Source organism: Solea solea, chromosome 15 (genome assembly GCF_958295425.1).
Source record: "Solea solea chromosome 15, fSolSol10.1, whole genome shotgun sequence".
Taxonomy (NCBI): domain Eukaryota; kingdom Metazoa; phylum Chordata; class Actinopteri; order Pleuronectiformes; family Soleidae; genus Solea; species Solea solea.
This window is the reverse complement of record NC_081148.1, coordinates 17,627,553-17,648,654: the sequence shown is the minus strand read 5'-3', so window position 1 is coordinate 17,648,654 and position 21,102 is coordinate 17,627,553. Positions and strand designations below refer to the sequence as shown.

General features: G+C 41.7%; 2 protein-coding genes across 27 annotated transcripts in view; both read right to left on the bottom strand.

Annotated features, from left to right (window-relative positions):
• Window positions 1-640: 640 nt before the first annotated feature.
• On the bottom strand, window positions 641-13,169 carry zmp:0000000760 (collagen alpha-1(IX) chain). Its single transcript, XM_058651393.1, has 27 exons — window positions 12,821-13,169; window positions 12,337-12,450; window positions 10,996-11,119; window positions 9,645-10,038; window positions 9,476-9,553; window positions 9,298-9,393; window positions 9,159-9,212; window positions 7,113-7,166; window positions 6,951-7,004; window positions 6,816-6,869; window positions 6,620-6,673; window positions 6,478-6,531; window positions 6,336-6,389; window positions 5,923-5,976; window positions 5,773-5,817; window positions 5,617-5,670; window positions 5,472-5,525; window positions 5,327-5,380; window positions 5,135-5,206; window positions 5,021-5,056; window positions 3,909-3,953; window positions 3,779-3,811; window positions 3,235-3,381; window positions 2,613-2,789; window positions 1,836-1,926; window positions 1,429-1,506; window positions 641-1,115 (listed from the first exon to the last, which is right to left on the bottom strand). The coding sequence occupies exons 2-27, from the start codon at window positions 12,413-12,415 to the stop codon at window positions 898-900; spliced, it is 2,307 nt and encodes a 768-aa protein (XP_058507376.1). The 5' UTR covers window positions 12,416-12,450; window positions 12,821-13,169; the 3' UTR covers window positions 641-897.
• An 857-nt stretch (window positions 13,170-14,026) lies between these two features.
• Window positions 14,027-21,102, bottom strand: part of dst (dystonin) — a 97,387-nt gene continuing 90,311 nt past the window's right edge. For 16 of the 26 annotated variants that reach the window (XM_058651361.1, XM_058651351.1, XM_058651366.1 and 13 more), the window contains 12 exons: window positions 20,860-21,023; window positions 20,581-20,743; window positions 20,346-20,500; window positions 20,190-20,264; window positions 19,996-20,013; window positions 19,100-19,216; window positions 17,752-17,869; window positions 17,414-17,527; window positions 16,252-16,442; window positions 15,905-16,015; window positions 15,333-15,459; window positions 14,027-15,123 (listed from right to left, as the gene is read on the bottom strand). In XM_058651361.1, coding sequence (XP_058507344.1) covers window positions 14,867-15,123; window positions 15,333-15,459; window positions 15,905-16,015; window positions 16,252-16,442; window positions 17,414-17,527; window positions 17,752-17,869; window positions 19,100-19,216; window positions 19,996-20,013; window positions 20,190-20,264; window positions 20,346-20,500; window positions 20,581-20,743; window positions 20,860-21,023 — 1,610 coding nt within the window. In that variant the 3' untranslated portion in view covers window positions 14,027-14,866. The remainder of the gene's footprint in view (window positions 15,124-15,332; window positions 15,460-15,904; window positions 16,016-16,251; window positions 16,443-17,413; window positions 17,528-17,751; window positions 17,870-19,099; window positions 19,217-19,995; window positions 20,014-20,189; window positions 20,265-20,345; window positions 20,501-20,580; window positions 20,744-20,859; window positions 21,024-21,102) is intronic. The other 10 variants (XM_058651359.1, XM_058651376.1, XM_058651364.1 and 7 more) reach the window with 7 other exon arrangements.

Here is a 21,102-nt window from a genome sequence, read left to right as displayed (position 1 = left end):
TGGTAGAAGATGAATAAATGAATGAAGCTCTTACCACACCTTGGAGAAAATCTAGAAAAAAACACATGTATATCATATGAGGTTCTGAGTCCAATACTTAAAAAACAAAACACGATGCATCGTTGCACAACTGAGGTAGAATTTGTGCATCAAGTGACACTTTTGCTTCATTTTGTATAGTTTTACTGGTGACATTGCTCCTTTAGATGCATCTATGGAGATTAGCATTAGGTGGTAAATAAAACAATATCTGAAATGTGCACCATCCCATCCATCCAGTGTCTACCTCTTTATCCTCCCAGGGTCGTGGATCACTGGAGCCAATCCCAGCTGCTACAGGGGGAAAAGCAGGCTCACACGCTGGACAGGTCGCCAGTCCGTCGCAGGGCAAACACACAGACATGACCAACCATGCACTCTCACATTCACACCTATATGGGCAATTTAGCGTTTTCAGTTAACCTCGGAGAATACCCACACACACACGAGAAGAACATACAAACTCCATGCAGAATTTTAAATTCAACCAAATAGAAGGAAAGTGTAATATATTCTGTATGGTTTTACTGTATGGTTAACAACACAATATAGAACAAATATCTATCATTTTATAACAAAAAGCTAAATAAAACAAAATCAATGACTTTTGTGTTTTTATTATAAAGAACGGGTGTTTCAAGACAACTCAGAATGAAATCTATCAAATAAAAATGTTGGTGTTTTTATACAAATGTATTCTGTGTTGTCGTTGTCACCAGAAGTTCAGTTAGAGTTTTGGTTGCATATTTACATGGAAATGTCAATTTATTTGAACAATCACATATTAACAAGAACATTGTATCAGGTTTTCCTCCTTTAGGCTCACTCTTCAGATTCACTGTCCAGATGCTTGTTCCTCTACGGGCGATTCCTCTGTCTGCGTGGTGGTGGTGGTGCTGATGCTGGCTGAGGTATCGCACTGGGGACGTTGACCTGAGGACATCCAGATGTGACACAGACACCCGGAGGCCCTCTGAGACCTGGGTGACCCCCGAGTCCAGGCTGACCTACGTGTCCCCTCTCACCCTGCTTGCCTGGCTGGCCATTAAACGCTCTGCCAGCTCGCCCACGTTGACCTGTGATAGAGGAGGAAAGCGTTGTTTAGGCCTCAGACATCCCAGTCTGCAGTAAGACAGTCCCTGCTGAGTAAGAGAAAGTTAACACATGGTTGGTTCCAAGAAAAGAGTCTTTCCTGAGAAAACGGTTTCATTTTTGGCAAATAAGACACGTCTATTACAGTCACACGTCTCCTCCATTTCTCTGAAACACAGACTCAGCTGAATATGGTTTGAACGAAGTTGCACAGAACCAGGTTTGGAAACAGTTCAAGACTCATTTTAACCAATTTAGCTGAGTCAAATGACATTAAATGGTGGAAGATGAAATTACCCTGTGGTCCCTGATCTCCAGTGTAACCAGGTAGGCCATTACCCTTGGCTCCTTTATCACCTTTTTCGCCTGTGTCACCTGGAAGACAGACAGACAGACAGACAGACAGACGCATACACACTCTTTTTTTTAACAGGAACGGCAGGCAGTTTTCCCAAGAACAGATCTTTCAAGCTGATGAATACGAGTGTGACATCATGTTCACGTTAGCCAATGCTGCTGTACAGTATTTTAATCAACAGTGTCATATATGTGGTTAATGATTATTTTTTTGTTCCCAGTGGTGGAATACGTTATTCATACCAAATGAAGTATTGAACCATCATGTTTCTGTCTTTCCAAAAAAAGCTCTGGTGAATTATAGCTAGTTCATAATCATGTTGATGAAGCACGTTTGTTTTTCACACCTTTTTCTCCCTTTCGTCCAGTCTCTCCAGCTTCTCCATAGAATCCCTGTGCACCCACTTCTCCATCAACACCATCAATACCAGAGTCACCCTGACAACATCACCAATAGGAAAATACACCATTAATCTCTTGTGTGTTTTCAGTGCAAATCTTGCATGACTTTAGATTCCATCAACCTCTGACCAGCTCTGTTAAAAACAAGATTTCTTTTTTGGTAAGTCGGAAAAAACATTGCGCAGTAATGGTACATCTCTTAAAACACCACAACGGGAGGCTTACTGGCCATAATCTAATGAAGTAAAATATTTTATATAATAATGCCTCCAAGAGCATTTATCAGTGTGAGAGTCATTGTGATTAAAGAATTCGTCTCTACGCTATATAATCGTGTGGAAAAGGCTTTGCGATCCGAGGGCAGCCGCAATAATCTCCAAAAACCATTCAACACAGTTCAAGTGTCTAGCCTGTGACTCCTTATTTGTCCTCACAGAGACGTGGAAAGTCGTAATGTTTTCATTCCAGGCTTTTGTGCCAAATACTCAAGGCTCCGCTCGTCCAGTCTAGACCCTTGCACTGTGTTTGCATTTCATTCAGCCAGGGAGACAAACACAGACAATGTATGGAGAATTTACTGAGCACCACCAGCGTGTTTTAGCTGAAGGTCTGCAGGAGGAGGAGCCACGCGAAGCAACGGTTTTACAAGTGCAAAGGCCCCTTGAGTGGAATGCAGGCTGATAATCTTTTGCAACATCATGACTAAAACTATAAAAACTCACAGGAGATCCGGGGGGTCCGTTCTGTCCCGGGGAACCAGGGGGACCCATGGGAACGTCCCCGTAAAGAGGGCAAACTGCAGCACATGTCCTCTTCACTGAGTTGGCAAAGGTGGACATCTGCTCCAGCACAACTTTCTTGCACACCTCGATCACATGTTGCGCAGAGAGGGTCGGACCCTGTGTGACAAATCATGAGCACATCCATCAGTGGAGGTGACCCAAATGTTGCACATGCAGCATTTAGTATTACAGGGCAGGGCCTGCTGGAGCAGTGGCTGCCTCGCAGAGGGGAAAAACAAATGCATCCAACAATATTTCCTCAGGCTCATTGTGGATTTATAGCCACACTAAAAAAAATCCCTTGCTGTGAGTCACAACTGACTACATGTCTAATGAGAAAGTGTTTAAATGCGTGTGTACTGGTCAGCAACATTTCAAGTGCACTTAATTACGCTGCTGTTTCTGTGCCATCCTTCATGAAGACAGATGTTATAGCCAGTGGAAGCATAAACCGAGGAGCAGTTCTTTCTATTACAATTACAGTAAGTATAACTTTAAATGGTCACATCAGCAAAACAAACAAACAAACAAAAAAACATTCAGGGTCTTGTATTTTACTTACAGGTGGTCCTGGGGGTCCCCGAAAACCATCTGGTCCTCCTTCACCTCGATTCCCCTTGACTCCAACACCACCTGAACGTCCAGACAGGCCCACCGGGCCACGCTTCCCCCGTCCACCCTGGGGTCCCTGCTCCCCCCTGTCTCCAACCTACAGAACAGGTTAACAGCTTCAGCAGGACTGAGTCTCAGGACACAGACATTCAGTAGCACATCCATCAGAAGGCAAAGGGAAATCAGCGTCCAGTGAACTGGAAGACGCATAAGTGTTCAGGTTTTGAACGTGAAAATTAAATCTCATTAAGATAAGAATAAATACTAGTTAACACAAACGCCAAGAGGACACGGTAAAATAACTGAGAGGACAAACTTGTAAATGTTCAAGTTAGACAAAAATGGAGGAGAACAATGGAGAAATGTTTGATATTTTGATCCAGTGGTGGGTGTGACTATCACATCTACAGATGCTTGAAATATGTTGGGAATGTCATCTGATGCACTGGTATTAGATTTTTCTGACTATTCAGTCAGACAGTATCACAGCTCACCTTTCCTTTTGGACCCTTAACTCCATTTTCTCCCTATGAAAAAAAAGAAATTTGTGTTGAGACAAAAAAAAAAAGAAAAACCCAGGAGGAAATAATGATGAAAGGAGATGATTAAATAAGCAGCACCTACCTTTGCACCTTTGACTCCTTGGGTTCCCTGGATTCCAGTGTCACCCTGTGCAAGGCGGATTAAAAAATACAGGGTTAGGAAACTTGCAATCCTGATACTTGCTATGTCAGGGTTTCACAGGTGTTCTGCTGTATGATTAGTTTCTCCAAAGGAAACATGAGCAACACAATCAACATACTGTAAATCGCAGTCGCCTCTTGATTACCGATTATTCAGCTGTGCAGTGGATTTTGAAATTTGGATTCTGGATGTGTTATTGTTTCTGTGTCTTTACCTTCTGGATGGAATCATTCATTGTTGTACTGTTGTAAAATCTTCAAAAAAAAGACTAACTGATGTGTCTACTGCTCACTCATAGACAGTGTTCTTTGCATTTGTTAATGGGCCAGGAACCTCTCAGTTCATTTTTAATCTCCAATGGGAAAATACATGTCTGGAGACCACGCGTAAGATTCAGAACTTTAGACAAGCGCGGTGGAGATCAAGACCAGTTTGAATTAGTGGTGTGATCCGACCCATGAGTGCATCAGCATGTGAAAACGATCTCCTAATCTATACTTCTGACAGTCTACTTATTTACAACAGTAAACATCACAGACAATCTGGATAATTTTGTACTTACTTCCGCTGCAGTTTCTGTTTTTAAATCTAATTTGTTTACTCTACAGCATGTCCCCCAAAACATAAACAGCTGAAAAGTGGTTTCTGGGGGAAAAGTTGCCCCTTTAATCAGCATGGGATTCTCTGTAAACACCAAAAACAGGTCCTGGGGGGGGAGTTCAGCATGAACTGTGACACCCCCATCCAGATGGGGAGCACAGGAAAGACTTACGCTAATATGACAGCTCTTGGAGGCCACCATGAATTATTTATTCTACCGCATCACTGTGGTTCATGTGTTTACAATCAGATGACACCGGGTGACAATATAGTGACCAAAGGAATGGCTTAGTGAGCAACATTAAGATATATCATACGAGACCTTTCATGCTAAACAAGTTCCAAATGTTTGGAGGAAAACACAGTTCAAAAACAAAATTGAATTGAATTGATGCAGCCATTGACTAATATCAATTTATATCTTTATTGGCTGATGGATGAGGATGGATTACCTTGGCCCCTGCTTTTCCAGGTACACCCACATGTCCCTGTGAAGATTAAACGGCTTTTAAAAAAAGAACACGAAGTGTTTGAAAGAGTTTCGAAAATTCATCTGGAGCACTTACAGTAGGTCCCGGTGGGCCAATAAATCCAGGTCTTCCTGGCTTCCCTGCAGAACCTTTGAAACCTCTTGGGCCCTCGAAGGATAAAACATTTATTAAATTTTTAGCTTTCCTTTAACATGGCAAACTACTTTATGTGCAAAATTTATGTGTGTGTGTCCTGCGTGAATCGCAGTGCCTGAAAAAGCGACTTACAGTTTGGCCTTGGGGACCCATTTCTCCTGGTGGCCCAAGGGTGCCTTTCTCCCCCTGTGAAAAACACAAATGGCAACAAGTTAATCCGCCAAAAACAACACATTTTTACATGTATACACAAAACCAAACACGATCGGTGAGTTACCTTCCTTCCAGCTCGTCCACTTTTTCCACTAAGCCCCTGTGGACCCTGATACGCCTGCGAGAAAGAGATGACACTTACGTTGAGACATGTACACTGTTTTTATATTTTCTTACGCAAAGACACCATTATATGCAGAATATAATACCTCTATTCCTGAATCGCCCTCTCTGCCAGGTAAACCGGGATCGCCAGTAATGCCCTAGGGAGACACTGTGATTAGTATAACACAGACTAATTATGTTGGCAGTGACTGAGCACTCAGGTGTGACGCAGTACAGCATGTGAGCCGGAGGTGAATTACCTTCACCCCGATGGTGCCGACTCTGCCCACAGGACCTTGGAGACCCTAATTTTCCAGGCAAAAATGATCAGTCTTTGTATCAACATTAAAAAAAAGAAACTGTGTTGTTTGAAAATCTTCATATTATTGTGATTATCTTGTGACACATACTGGCTTCCCCTTCTCTCCAGGAGTTCCTCTCTCTCCGGGATCTCCCACAATACCCTGTCAAATTATAATTGAAAGCAACAGAGGTTACAATTACGCATTGGCATCGCGATGAGCAGGCAGCCTTCTTTAATAGCGTAGGTTATCGTTGTGGGTGAAGCTCTTCTTGCAGTGACTCATCGGTGTGTGATATACTTCAAGTCCTCGTGCCTGAGCCAAAATCCAGCCACATGTTCTAACAGTGTTTATGGAGACGGCACAAAAGCCAAAAACATAGCGTCTTTTCCAGTGTTTTGCCACATTAAAATGATTTACTGGCTGTGTGTGGTCACATTAGGGGATTTCGAAGGTAGAATTAAAAAAATACAGAATTATGAAACTCTTGTTACACATTTGGGAATCCCGGTAAAACCCACCTGCTTTCCTCTGGGCCCAGGACGCCCTGTTTCCCCATAAGTCCCTTTATTTCCCTAAATAGAAATGAAAAAAAAGAATGGTAGAGTTAAATTACAGTATTCAAAGACAAAAGAAGACACAGAGAGAAGGAAATAGGAATACCTTGACTCCCAGGAACCCAGGAATTCCTTCATATCCTTTTTCGCCTTTAGCACCCTTGATGGAGGCCAAAATGTTAATAATACAGTAATTACATAATCACTTTCTAAAAGGATGCACCGCTAAGTCTGCAAGGTTAACTTACAACATCTCCTAGGTTCCCAGTCTCTCCAATGTCTCCGGGTGGTCCACGAACTCCCTGTCATTACAGTCAACATGTCAACATTAATTCCTTTGAGTTATTCACAAAGTTGTTACAAAAAAAAGTCCCCAAACTTTGCCCTCAAATCCAATTAAATGTTTGGAACTTTATTAAACAGGAACCAAGTGGGGATGTTTACCTTGAACCCTGCCGCTCCTCCCAGTCCTTTCAGCCCCTTAGGACCTCGGTCTCCCTGTTAACGCAACAGCTCATTAATACACATGTGTAAGATTTCATGGTAAAGAAAATGATTCGTTTGAGCGCAATAAATTACCACTTGGCCCCAGAGTCCTCTCATTCCTTTCTCGCCTTTGATTCCTTCTTCCCCCTGAGGATGTGTGAGCAAAGTTTCATTATGCCCATTGAGAACAAGCCAAACGTACAGTGTGTGTGAGCCAAGACAGTGCAGCGTCTACCGTATGAAGGACAATCTTACTTTTGGGCCTGGCTCACCAACGTTGCCATAGTCTCCCGTGATTCCCCTGATCCCCTGCAAACAAACAAAAACGTGCTTGTTTTTTTTCTTTCGTTTTTTGGCAACAGCGTGTAAAATGTCAACGTAAGAGCAGGCGGACCTGAGAGATTAAACGTTTAATGCATGGACATGTTCTTTCATAATAACACAACATACTGTCCAAAGTGAACAAAGTCGAGCCCCCAGAATGTCTAGCGCTAATCAACACAATCTGTTTCAGCTGCGCACAAAACTGAACCGTAACAAAGTTAGTTGTTGCTTTCTTTTTCCTTAAACAAAGATTGTTGTTTAGCACATATCCCTGCTAAAACCACAATTATTGTTTTTGAACTAAGTAAATGAAAGGCAACGAGCTCTAAAATGACCACAGTTCGGTTAAATTGTTCGGTTAAACACAAAAAGTGAGAAAAATGTTGAGTTAGGTGACACTAATGAGCTGTTTCTGTTTTCCCAGACTGTGCCCTATGCTCACAAGGAGCTCCTGTAGCTTTGTTTGTAGTGACAAATCTGCACATCTTAAAACATAAGCTGTATAAACCCCCCAAACTGCCGTTTCTGTCACATTAGTGGAGAATAAACACCGAACTCTTTCAGCAGGGTTTAAGACACATTATCAATACAACACCATGGCCCAGTACTGTTCGCACACATGCTGACTTCCTTGGTAGTAAAGGGATGAGTGTTTTCCAGATGGCTGTAGTTCACTGTCAACAAACAGATAAAACTACACCAGGATGCCTTTGTGTTGTCAGTTTATTTTCTCACCCGACACTGTTTCTAACGCAGCATCAGCTGGACACAGGCTAACCTCAGAAATGGCCGACAGTGCGGCGAGAGGCATGACCGTGAACTTTACGACGACTCTACGGCGGGGGTATAGCCCACGAGGAGGAGAGAGACCACCCACCACCTGAGATGGCCAGTCGGTATCTGTGCCAGGAAATGCCCTCCGCGGATGCCAGCAGGGGCGGAGATCGACATGTCGGGGGCGCTGTGTGATTCACAGCCTGGCAGGAGGTCAAAGCTCTAACAAGTTACACAAGGCAGATTCCCAGATGAGCTACAGCTGCAGTTCACTACATGAATATGTAGCACATACAGCTCTGGAAATGTGCTCTGAATGTTCAGTACAAAGCTCTACAGGCACACATTTGTGTATGCTCAGTCAGCATGGGGGACTTCCTTAAGTGCAAAGGGCATGTTAAATACTATAACATGTGAATTAAAAAAAAAAAACACACATCCTCTTGCACCAGGTCTGCTCTAACGTAACAGTAACTAATAAGCATCAAAGAGATTAACAAGTCGTACATTTAAAGTGGAAATAATCACACAAACGTACGTGTAGTTTTTGTGTAATTCGATCGTGCAGCAGAATACTTTATGCTAATGATCATTTTCTCCAACAGCTCCCCTCTTTCACAACCGGGTCCCCCTGTGGTGAATTAATAAGCCCGATCCATAAAAAAATCAAACCAGATTTCACACAACAGTCAAGCCCTCACAGTGCCACTCGTTACTCGACCCTCGGAGGGCATGGCTTATTGCTCAACCGCCTGGTTTTCCTGTGTGTGTGGGATTCATTACATTTGGCTCAGTGTCTTCCAAAGGGAAAGCAAAGCCGCGACAGTTCCTGTGATCCTGCGCCAGTCTGAGTTAAAGTCTATATTCTAAAACAGAAGATCCTGTGTTTGATGCAAATGGTTATTTCAGAACTACAAAAACAAATTTATTGTCACATCTGTATCGCCTTTGTGTGTCTCTTGGCCTCCTCCCTCAGACTTCCTTGCAGAGCGCACATGAGATTTCAACCTCTGAAAGGAGCCCCTGTGTTTACTATCGCTGATTTGTTTCCATTCTGTTCCGTCTCTGTTGTACTTCCACTGCTACTTTTCCACAGCTTCAGCGCTGTCTCACAAATGAAGGCTTTACAATTGAGTTTGCGTTTCTTACATAAGGTTTTCATATTTTTCAGGACTGAGAGGCGTATTGTGTTGTTTGTTTTACCCAGTTTCCTTGTCTTCCTTGATCTCCGGCTTTCCCTGCAAGACCTATGTGACCCTGAATAAGAGAAGAAAATGGCACGTCAGCTTGACTTATCCGTTCTGACTTGTTCAGCCAGGTTTCCCTGTGCAGGTTCATTCACCTTTGGCCCTGGAGGTCCCTGAATGCCGGGTTTTCCGTGCACACATTTGCAAGATGCTCTTCCACCTACGAGACCGATCTCTGCATACCCCCCACACTGGAAAAGAGATTGGTTTTAAAACGTGAAACATATCTGTGAGAAGAGGGAGGAAAACAATGTTGAATCATAGGTGACTCACCACACTGGAGAGCTCACAGCAGCCCTCCGAATAAGCCTGCTCCGGGTCACATGACACATCCATCTGCTGGAGGTCCACCTAGAAGGACAGCGGAGATCAATTTAAGGTTGTAATTCAAATCAGGAACTTAAAAAAAAACACACAAAAAAAATCCAAGCTGTCAACATACAGACACAGAGCGATCTCCTGCAGCTCGTTTGACGATGGTGGTGTATCCTCTGCGGAGGACTGGCCTGGATTCCTCAATGGCCTCCACACTGACCTCTTCACAGTCTATCAGCAGCTTCACGTGTCTGCCCTTTACACTCAGTGCCAACTTGTGCCACTCTCCGTCAAACAGTTTCCCCACGCCGCGGAAGGTCCTCAGCATCTGGCTCCCACGGGGACCGGTGTAGAAGAAGTCTAAAGAGCGCGCGTCGCCGTGGAAACGCAGGCCGACTTGCTCCCGTCCGTCAGGGTCGCTGACCTGCCACAGGTTCCAGGATCGCTTCGCAGTGTCCTTGGTCACCTTAAATGTTGCAATGACCGAGTAGTCAGAGGGAAGGCCATCTGGATACACGTCACTGTGGAACAAGAGGGGGGGTGCTGGATAAAATCATACAGAGGCTGCTTTCTTCACAAAGGAACAGTCACAGGCTTTTGTGGCAACATAAGGGTTTTATTTGAGATTTCATGCTCAAATCCCCTATTGACATGTGATGATTTTTCGGTGAAAATAAATGACTTTATTTTTGGCGTTCTGTGTTGATTTATGAGCAAAACACAAAAGGCACTAAACTTTTTAAATGTAATATTTTCAGGTCAAACAAAAGCTCTATTAGGCTGCACTGCACTATAGCGTTCATGTCAATACTGCTGTCCACAGAGTGAGGCTGCTACGTTCCCTACAGTTGGGAAACGGTAGTGTCTTTTACAACTGTCATAAAATCAATGCATTTGTGGGCAAAGCCAGGAATATGAGTGAAGCGTGTGTTCTGACCCACAACGTTTTATGCAAACATGATTACATAGTTTTATTATTCACGACATCATAAACAAAAACAACACAACTTTCCGGATCATTCCCAGGCTGTACTGAGGAGGTGTTTTACATCAAGGCTGATGGAGGCGAGGAGGAGCCTCAACAGCAACAGCAGTTACATACAGGAGCTTTGTGTTCTCTAACAAGTAAATGTGGCACTGGTGTTGAAAGGTGTGTGCTTAGTCCCACAAGTGACAGTGATGTCACAGTTGATTGACACATTTACTATATAATAACTCAGGACACTCTGCCCTTTTAACCCCGTTTAAATCCCAGTTCTACTACTGTTTTACTACACTAGACTAATAATTGCACTAATATACCAGCATTCAGTTTATACTTTCACATGTTTATATATGGTTTATATATAGTTCTACTGTTTAAGGTACCATATATTGTTATGTTCTATCCCTGATGTCCAATGCTGCTGTAACAGAACAATGTCCCAGTCTGAGATCAATACATGATGCGTACGTATCTATAGAGTGAAACACTGTACCTCATGGTCTTGCGTAGATGGATGGAGGGGTTGACGCGGTATGCCACCGCCTCGGGTTGAGAGCCATCCACCCTCCTCACTCCTCTCGACTCAGGCACACGGAACTCTTCCAGGAGATTATAACCTCACAGTACAAACACTGAGCTTAGTTTCACATCGCAGTGATTAAGCATCAAAGGAGCTGCATCCACATGCCAGCACCAATATCGCAGAGTCTATAATAACTGCATTAATCACTGTCGTTTATACTGCCGTCTATTCACAGGTATAATGAGGTCCTTTTTCAAAGTATGAAGACGGTGTTTATTTTCCTTGGGTGAATTTGGCTTCTAAATTTCAAACGCTAGGTTCTGCCGTAAGAATGAGATCAGCAGAACTGTGTTTCCTATGGAGTCGACATGTGGATAAAAGCTGGTGCAAGTGAAAAATCAGTCAATAACATCTCTACAACTGTGACCTAGAGTAGCATGTCATCCTTTATTCTGTCTATGCCGTCTGCGACTGAAACCTGCAGTATTGGCTCAGTGCAAACAAGTGTTTCTGTCATGCTCTGCAGTCAGTGGGTCAGAAATACTCGACTCTATATACAATTTCATCAGTTCACTGTGGGAACTACAGCGGAGGTAGAAAGTAGCTTTTCACTGATGAATTTATGGTAACTCTGTTTCAAAGGCGCTCTTTGAAACTCTCTTCTCTCTCACTCACTCTCTATCTAACAAACACACACACACACACACACACACACGCACACAACTTAACCCCAGCATGACCCTAAGCGTGCAGACTGTAAAGTGAATGAAGCAGCACTGGGAAATATGACACTGGGTTGTCTGCTGGGAAGACAAATAATAGAAAGAATAGACCATGAACTGACAAACACTGTCCTCTGCTGGCTGTGGGGCTGTAGTGTTTGACCCAGGAAAGAGATTAGAAACATAGGAGCAGCACAGTTACAGAATGTGATAGAATGTGACATTAGACATAACAATATATTTTTTTTTTTTCTGTTAAAGGAAAACATGACAAATGATTTCCACTCTGTTTGAAATGAGAATGCCGATTGTCTTAGTGTTATTCTGCTTATCTGTTCAGATTTTAACATGTTATTCATTATACTTGCAAATTTAATTTAACTTTCAAAGTCTAACAGAGTATGTTCGGTGAGTATTTGACAGTGATGAAATTGTCTTATGATATATATGAAATGATAAAGGATAAATATAGATACACAGAACCTGCATATTGTATGTCTGAAGATCCAGATTTATTACTAAGCAGCGGGAAATGTGATCAATAGTATAGAGTCCTCAACTGAGCATGAGGGAATATACTTATACTTACTTGGTAACTGTTGACAGTGGGTCAGTCCAAAGAAGACAAAGAGAGCTGCAAACACCAGCGAACCTTTCAATGCTGGCATTTTCAAATTTTGAATATCGGAGGGGCTACAAGTGCCTACAGCATAGAAGAGGAGATAAATTAGTATATTAAGTGGTTTTGTTGTACAGGTTATGCAAATGTGTTACACAACTCTTCATTTCAACTGTATACACACGTGTTAGGTGCAGAGGTAAAGGAAAGATGAAAGAAAGATTTAAGAAAAATAATAATGCTTATTTAAAATAATAAAACCAACCCAATGGGTAAAGATGCTTCATTTGAACTCTTATTAAATATCAAATATTGTAAAAGTTATCATTTAAATTATACATACACTAATATGCCGTCCTGTTTGCTGAGCAACACGACATCATTATACTGTATATCATGAGCCACTTATTTTATACAATTAAAAGAGAGCAGAACATTTATTAGAAATACTCACATATTCTTGGAAAAAATAAATAAAGAGTCCCGTGGCTCCTGTTTGGATCTCTCCTAGTTCCTGGTGTGAAGAGATATCCACTCTCTAAAGTGGCATCTCCGGGCCACTGTTGGAGCTGAACAGGAGGACCATTCACACAGGAAGCTCTGGATCTCACATGCGCCTGATCCCTGAGCTCCACTCCACCTTTGGTCCCCAAGGGAACCGTCTCTTCTCATAGGTCAGTTACACCTACAGTCAGTGCAGGATACCGTCGTCCAGCCAACGCTGTCATCATATCAAGGTAATGCAGGTGAACACAGCAGGTGCTTTCAGACTTGTATCTCAAACAGGTAACTACAGAAGATCAATGTAGAAGAATCGGCGTATCATGTTTTGTGCAGTGTTTTGGTGATGTTTTCATTCAAGATTGTGTATAATCTGCCGAGTCCCCCTGAGAGAAAGATGTAGTATGTCACATCTAAACACAAGACGCTCTGCAAACATTCCACCCCAGAGAAAACCACACCTGCAGTCTAAAGACACTGGATTGGGCTGCAGAGGAAATGTGGTTAAAGGACATGAAACTTTAAAGTTAAAACATATGAAAAAAAAACTGCAAAACGATGTATTTACAAAGCAAAGTTGATCTTTCTGACAGATGAGCCATTTTCCACTTAATGAAATCTGTGGGATGTGGTGACTTCTTATCAATCAGCTGGGTTCATTTTAGTGAAAGTGAAAGAGAAAGATGAAGGAAGGAGAAAAGGCTGGGGTGTACTTTAACAATCAACATTTAACATGATTGCCTTGTTCAACCACTCTAGTTAAAATTGGTGGAAAAAAAGTGCTAGTTAATGTGTGATTTGAAGGCATTTTGGTCATAAACCAATACATTCTCACCTGATGGCTGCGCTGTATGACAAGCTTAGGGATTCCTCCTCTAGAAATCTGGAAAAAATCAGTATGAACGTTTGTAAAGTCATGTGAATATTTCACTGGTTGTTAAAATGTGGATGTTGGCACTAGATATATCAGGTGATCTCCGAAACATCACATTAATCCATCAAATGTCATTTTCAATAACTGTCAGGAAAGCATGTTACCATTTTTTTTTCTTGCCTGATACAATCCCGCTCCAATACAATCATAATCACAGAGAACCAGAATTGAACAGACACCAATACTGATTAACAACAGGCCATAAAAGCAGTCAAGCAGAGAGGATTGCGTGGTTCACACCAGTTCCCTGGTGGCTTTCTGCAAGCAGGTTTATTACAAAGTAATGTTACAGTAACAATTTCAGCTCTACCGAAATTAAACATACATTGACATAGATGTGCACGACAACGTCTACGTGAAGTGGCACCTCGTCGAGGCCACTGCACGCGCTGCTGCGCAGTGATCAAACGAAACGAGGAGAGCAGCTGCTGACAAACAAACAAACAAACAAACAGGACTTGAAAGCTTCATGATTACGAGGTTTCTGCTACTTGTTTTAAATAGTGTTTTTTCAAAGGTTTCTGCAGTGCTTACAGGGGTTTTCTTTGTAGTATATTGCATTGCCCTTTAAATGCATGTTGGCAGTATGATCATAGCACTTAAATAGTTAACTGCAGTGCCTGAAATGGTACCATAATGTACCATCTACTCCAAACATCAGCATACATTAATTACAGTCTATTCAGTAACTCTCAGCACTATCCTGCGTGTTGTCCTTCATTAGTGTGTAGAAATGTAAGTTAACAGTACAACATAGTCATACCCAGGTTTTCTAGTGTTCTTCAAACCTCTACAGGTTTTTATCGTCAATAAAATAAAATACAACAAAATCAAATTGACATTTCTTTTTCACAAAAATAAAATACATAAAAAAAGAAAGAAAAAACACTATCCATTCTCACATAAAATTAAAACCACATTGCCTCTCGACAGAATATCTTACATCTTCGCAAACAATTTAAATAACACTCAACACATTTGCAGTCTTTTAAGTTAGATATCTCCAGTGTCCTTTAGGTTTTTAGGGTGCATCTAGTTTCTGGGTTGTGTTTTCAAGGCCACCGACTATCGCTTGGATCCTTTGGCCAGTTTGCTCGTGGGAGTGGTTCTTCTTTGAGGAGTGGGGATCTTGGAGGGTTTTCCTCCGTGCTGGCGGGAAGCAGAGCGCGGCGTCGCTCTGCTGCTCTCGCCGACCGTCTCGGACACGTCCGAACACACGGACTGGATGTCCGAGATGTCAAAGTCAGAGGCGTCGCTGCCTCTGCGGCTGCTTCCTCTGCTTCCGGCTTTACTTCCAGGTCGGCTGGAATTCTTTCTTGACTCTAGAAACAGGAAACAGAAAAACATTCATTCTAGTCATGATGTACTGTATCTTGTTATGTGTTTTATGGAGACATCGTTGGAGATGTGTTGTACGTGTATGTACTGTGTCCCTACTATGTCCCTAAATGGGTCATTTATTTTTAATTTACAAATATTTCCTGTGATTATAATAATAATTCAAACAATAGTACAGTTGTTTCGTACTCACCACCTAGAGTCTGTGCTCGAGCTTTCAGTACGGCAGCACTGATCAAGGTTCCCTCTTCGCTGGATTGAAATCCTTTACCTGACAAATAACCTGGAAGACGTAATTTGCTGCCTTGGACAGGTGTAATCTGTAAAGGACAGACCTTAATTTACTCCTTTTTTATATACGATTTGTAAGGATTTGCAGAGAAATGTGCAGAGTATGCGGAAAAGATGCATGAATGAATGACAGAGTTAGTGTTTGAAAAACATGTTAAACCTGTAGAATTAGTAAAGCATCAAAGAGAGAGTTCATGCACGAATGTAACGTCAACATGTTAATATCACAGCAGCATTAAAATGCCTGACCAAACATTTTGGTCAGGCATTAATTAAATAAACAGCCCAACAGTAAGAGAAGACATCAAATATTGTCGACCCAAGTGAAATCAAAGGAACTTAAAGATCAATAAGTGTTTCATGTTTCTCGTCACAGAATAAAACTACAATCAGAAAGATTAAATAACCACACTCTGTTTTCATAGATATGCAGCAGTTTTCAGTTGGGTCTGACAGTTGTTTATGTGACTATACCTCTGAGGACGAAGTTTGGCTCCCAAAGGAGTCTGATGATTTAAGAGGAGTGGAGGTTTTGCTGTTTGTAAGCCAGGGCTTATCATAATTGCGGCTTATTTGTTGGGGAGTCTGGGAAACAATGGCAAATCAAAAAGACACATATGGATTCTCGAAATCAAAAAAAAAATCACTAGATGAAAGGAGAACACACAAAACAACTGAACATGGAAATGATTGAATAACACAAACACAAAAAATAATCAAGGCAGATGAATCAGAGTCAAATCACAGTGAGGGATGACCAATCTATGGCGTGAAAGGAGTAAAACCAAATCCGTCTCTCACGTCAGGGTGGATCCACTTACCTTGGGTGTACTGGTCGCTGCTGGGTTTGCTGGGCAAGGGCAGCTCTGACTGGAGGTGGACCTGTTTGGAGAAGCTCCTCTAGACGACGGCCGGGATCTCCGGCCTCGATAGCGGAAGCTCGCCATCACCTGGGTGGTGCCTTCTGGGAGGATGAACTTCTCTCGCAGCTCCAGGTTGGTTCTGCCTTTGGCTACAAAAATCACACTCAAGATGAGTCATGTTGGATAAATACAGATGAATATTTCTTTTTTTGTGGTGATGATAATGATTATGTGAGTTATTTTCCACTTCGGTTGGCTAAATATTTCCCCAAACTTTTCTGGAGGAGTCCTGGAAATAACCATGTAACATCGTCCACAGGTGAGAAGGAAATGATTGTAAAAAGCACTGCTCCATTTTAATGGAGTTATTTATTACAATGTTTATATAAATCGCCCCCGAAGGTTAGCACTACTGTATGTCACACAGTGATTTCCAGGGAACGTCGAACTAAAACAATAAGTACATAATCTTACTACTACTGACAACTGAAAAATACGATGAAAACACGTGACTCATGCAGTTCCACATCACATCCATTCTGTTAAACACAACTGCAATTATTGTGCAACAGTAGTGGACTTTTGTTTGTCAGCTGATGAAATGGTTTAAAAATATTTAATTCAATCAATGTGCACCTGAAACACTCAAACACCACAATTGCCCAAATCAGAAAAAAAATAAAAATAAATAAACCTTCACAGCATAAACTGGCTTACATGCAGTTCTAACCACTAACCGCAAAACAACTGTCAACAAAGAAAGCAAAACTGTTTCAGTTTTGTTGTGTGTTATGTAAAAAGTACACATTTTGAGTGTGAGTTTTTTTGGATTGTCAAGCAAACCTGAAAACTGCAAAAAGAAGCTCAGCTCATAAGAAGCTTGCTACATGCTCAGAGAGAAACACGCGATATTGTGGGTTTTTCTCTGAAACAGTGACAGCGGGTGATGTGATTTACAGACAAGACACAACTGCATGCATGAAAACCAGCCGGCGATGAGTGACACTTGATGGTGAGTGGAGCGGGTTCCACGCCATTCACCCACACACACACAGCTACGGTAGTACACACGCCAGAACCAACACAAGCAGCACGCGCTCGGATGTGCAGACACACATACCACAGGTGGGTTCATGGAGCGAGGTGAGAAAGTGAGAGATTTGCCAACCTATAGGAGACTGAGTTATGGAAGAGTTTGACTCCGAGCGCAACATTTTGCTCCCGTGGTGATGAACTAGAAGAATTGATACCATGTTCAGCAGGAGAACGTTTCCGCGGGGGGGAAGAAGGGAAATGGATCATTAATACAGAGGACAGCAGGAAACAAACACAGAAAGGTTTTCTTCCAGACGGGGTCACAGACATGTTATACTGAAAAAAAACTGCCAAGAATTGATTTCTCTTAAAGGCCGAACTCTAAGAAAACATAAATGAATACAGAACCCAACTTCAACTTACCTCGACAGGGGTCGTTCTTTACCAGGAACTCATCCAGAGCCATCCAGCCTCCGCCAACCCGCACCATCACCGTGCTACGTAAAATACGCACCAGGCGAAGCTGCTGAGAGTCTCCGAACTACGTCAGGGGAAGGAGAGCAGAGGAGATGTGTGAAAACATTGACCTGTGTAGAACAGTGCAAGCTGTGCGACACGGGAAACCAGAGTGGGGCTGAGCATCGGATTTATTCCACTTAATTGATGTCATTTTATGTTGAATAATCAGAATAATCATTAAATTACAAAAAAAAAAAATTATACATCCATCAGAGATGCATTCAGTCCGCTTCTGGTTTCCTTTCCATGTTGCACACCTTTTTACACGCAGAGAATTTTGACACAACACAAATGTTCTGTTTTCATTGTCAAGGACACAAATTATACAAAGGTCACTCCAACTGGTTTCTATTAGTTTATGCTGGTGTGTGTGTGAGAAAAATGTTTTTTTCTAACCTTTTCTTTTATGTTTTATAAAATAACTTACAAAACAATGTCTCTATCTTTACTTTAATAAAACAGAGTTACCTCACAATAACTCTAGATCCCAATCAGGCTATTATACATCTACACAAAGTTATTATGTGTGAATTTTAATGATTCTGGGATGTAATGTCTATTGACAGTATGTGAGTTTAGTTTTAACCGCTCCTAAATGTTGAGCACAGGAAAAAAAAAAAAAAGCATTTTATTATTATACCAGCAGGAGGCGCTAGCATATAATAATATTTCTTCACCAAACATGAGCATGCACTTGAGCATGTTATGGATGTACATGGTTCAAGCTGTATGAGGTGACAGGAAACAGACGTCAGCCAGTTGGACGTGACCGTGAACATTAGCACAAACACACACAATAAGCACAATCACAGCTGCATGCTTTCTGTCAAAAAAAACAAACAATTTCACATCATGATCAAATGGACAGGCAGCAATCTCCTGCAGTCCGGGGCACTTTGTTGCATTTTCTACAACTACCACCACTCAAGATACTCAGGATGCATTTGACACTGATGCACATCAGATGCAGCTATAGCTCCAATGACACACAACATGGAGGAATGGTTCAAATCATTTCTGTCTAATCCACCACAGAGTGACAACGCACACACGACCAAACACTGATGACCCTTTACTAAGTACCTATTGCATTACACGGTATCTCTTATAAAAGAAGATCTTGCACTGGTATGATTATCGTCATGATTTAATGCCACTGGTGATTTTAGTGATCAAATACATTAAAGGTGATGATGATCTGGCGAGGAAAAAAAACGAGGCACAAGAAACATTTTAAAAATTAACCATTTACCAGAATACAGCTTTCCAACACTGCAACGTGTAGGTGGGGGGTAAGATTTTGATTTTCCCTGTTTGCTATTGTCTCATCGCCGATTAAGGAGTCATGTAAGCAGTGAACCAGACCAAACTGTCAAAAAAATTATTTCAATTCAATTTAAAGTGATACAACAATACAAACTAGTTCATTGGCCACTTCCAGCGCCCCCTGTCCCCTCAAAATTGCATTAATCTAACAAGCTTCAGCGAGCATGTGGCATATGAACCCATATCAGTCATGTATTTGACACTGAAACATGCAATTTTGTCAAAACATATAATATTAACTTAGCCGCTAAATGAAAAGTATTCATTTCCTTTTTTTCAAGGCTGCCAAACTATGAAAAGAAATTCATAAAAAAAGTAAAGTGTCAGCCAATTTTGCAGTAAATCATTCCCATGACACTGAAGCACCAAAGACACACACGGTAAGCATTATTCCCCAAAATGCCCAGCAGATGAATTTATGCCCATGGAGCAATAAAAAAATATGGGCGGAAATGATGTTGGCACACTTATATAGTATTCGCTGGAACTCAAAAGCGGATACAAACATTTATATTCATTATACCTGGATCAGCCTCCATTTTAATAAAGCGAACACTTAGTGGAAAAATGTAAATACATAAACTGGTGCCTTTAATGCTTCTATCATTAGACATTTGAAATCAAAATTCCTGCCCTGATTGTATTCAGCAACAATTATATTAGAGGACCGAATACACATCTTTTTTTAACTTCTACTTCTGAGTTCCAGTCTATAAATATCAGCCAGGAAACTGGGCAGAGAGTGTTAATTGTAAAGCAAAAATGGTACATGAAAAAGAGCACAAAGGTATTGAACAGGAAGATAAAAACATTCTTATGTACCTGGTTTCCAAGGTAGAACTGGTGATGTGAAAAACAATAAAACAAAAAATAGGTAAAGATTAGAGGTTTTATCATCAGTATTTTTCATCATAAATTAACACTTACCTTTACAAAAGACCATCTAAGTTAATATAAGTGTGTATTAGATGAAAAAGACAAGTTTTGGCTTCAAAATAAGGTGAAAATCTGCTTACCCGGTATTTGTTGGCACCAATTTGCTCCACTTGGAACCGCTTTGGACATTTGCATTTTGCCACTTGACGCGTCACCTGCAAAGAGGGAACCTTTTCTTGAACCATGATCCTACAATGTGAGAATTTCTCAATTCTGTACACCACAGTTTCCGTTACCTCATCTTCGATTTTGTCTGCATCAGTCAGGGGTTTGTAGGCCTCTTTGTTGGGATGAAGAGCGGCTACAAACTCGTAGTAGTCAATGTATCCGTCGCCGTCTCTGTCAAAAATGTCTGCCACAGCGCTCATCTCCAGACGGCTGGTGGGAAATTCTATTGAAGAGTCATAAAGTGTTAAAAAAGTGCATTGCGTGGATGCTGTTCAGCAGTGAATTGATATAGTGGACACTTACTGGAGGAGAGGATGCCCTCTATGAACTCCTGTCGGGTCACTTTGCCGTCTTGATCTTTGTCAATGCGACGGAAGAAGTCCATGACGCGAGACGTCTTATGGTTCATCCAGCGCATGTAGCGCTTCCGCCACACGTCAAAGTCAAAGTTTGCAAATTCCTTAAGCTGCAAAGAATAAATATGGTATTGCAATATGTTGATAAGAACAACCACAGAGCACTTAATGTGCAGCAAAAACATTGGATTAATAATGAGAGCAGATCCGGATGGAGCTGCATTACCTCCTCCAGTCTGTCTAAGGCATCATTGAGTTTCCTCCTCCTGTCCAGAGCCAGCAGCCAAACGTGCTGCCACTTAGTGACCAGCAGGTTGACCCGGGGGTCCTTAGTTTCAATGGGAGCTTGTGTTGCTGACGCATACATTGTTTGTGTGGGAGAACGTTTTCCTGCAAGTCAAAGACAAAAACCTTCACGGTGACTGTTTTTCACACCAAATGGAATAGATTAGCAATTAGATCATTCCAG

What these genes read in the sequence shown, in the direction of transcription:
- zmp:0000000760 (XM_058651393.1), bottom strand. Translation starts at nt 12,415, where the DNA reads ATGCCAGCATTGAAAGGTTCGCTGGTGTTTGCAGCTCTCTTTGTCTTC. An exon ending in AAGGAAGACAAGGAAACTGG is followed by an intron (nt 7,167 to 9,158) that starts GTAAAACAAACA and finishes GTTTGTTTGCAG; the next exon opens with GGGATCAGGGGAATCACGGG. An exon ending in TGGAGATCAGGGACCACAGG is followed by an intron (nt 1,116 to 1,428) that starts GTAATTTCATCT and finishes CCTCTATCACAG; the next exon opens with GTCAACGTGGGCGAGCTGGC.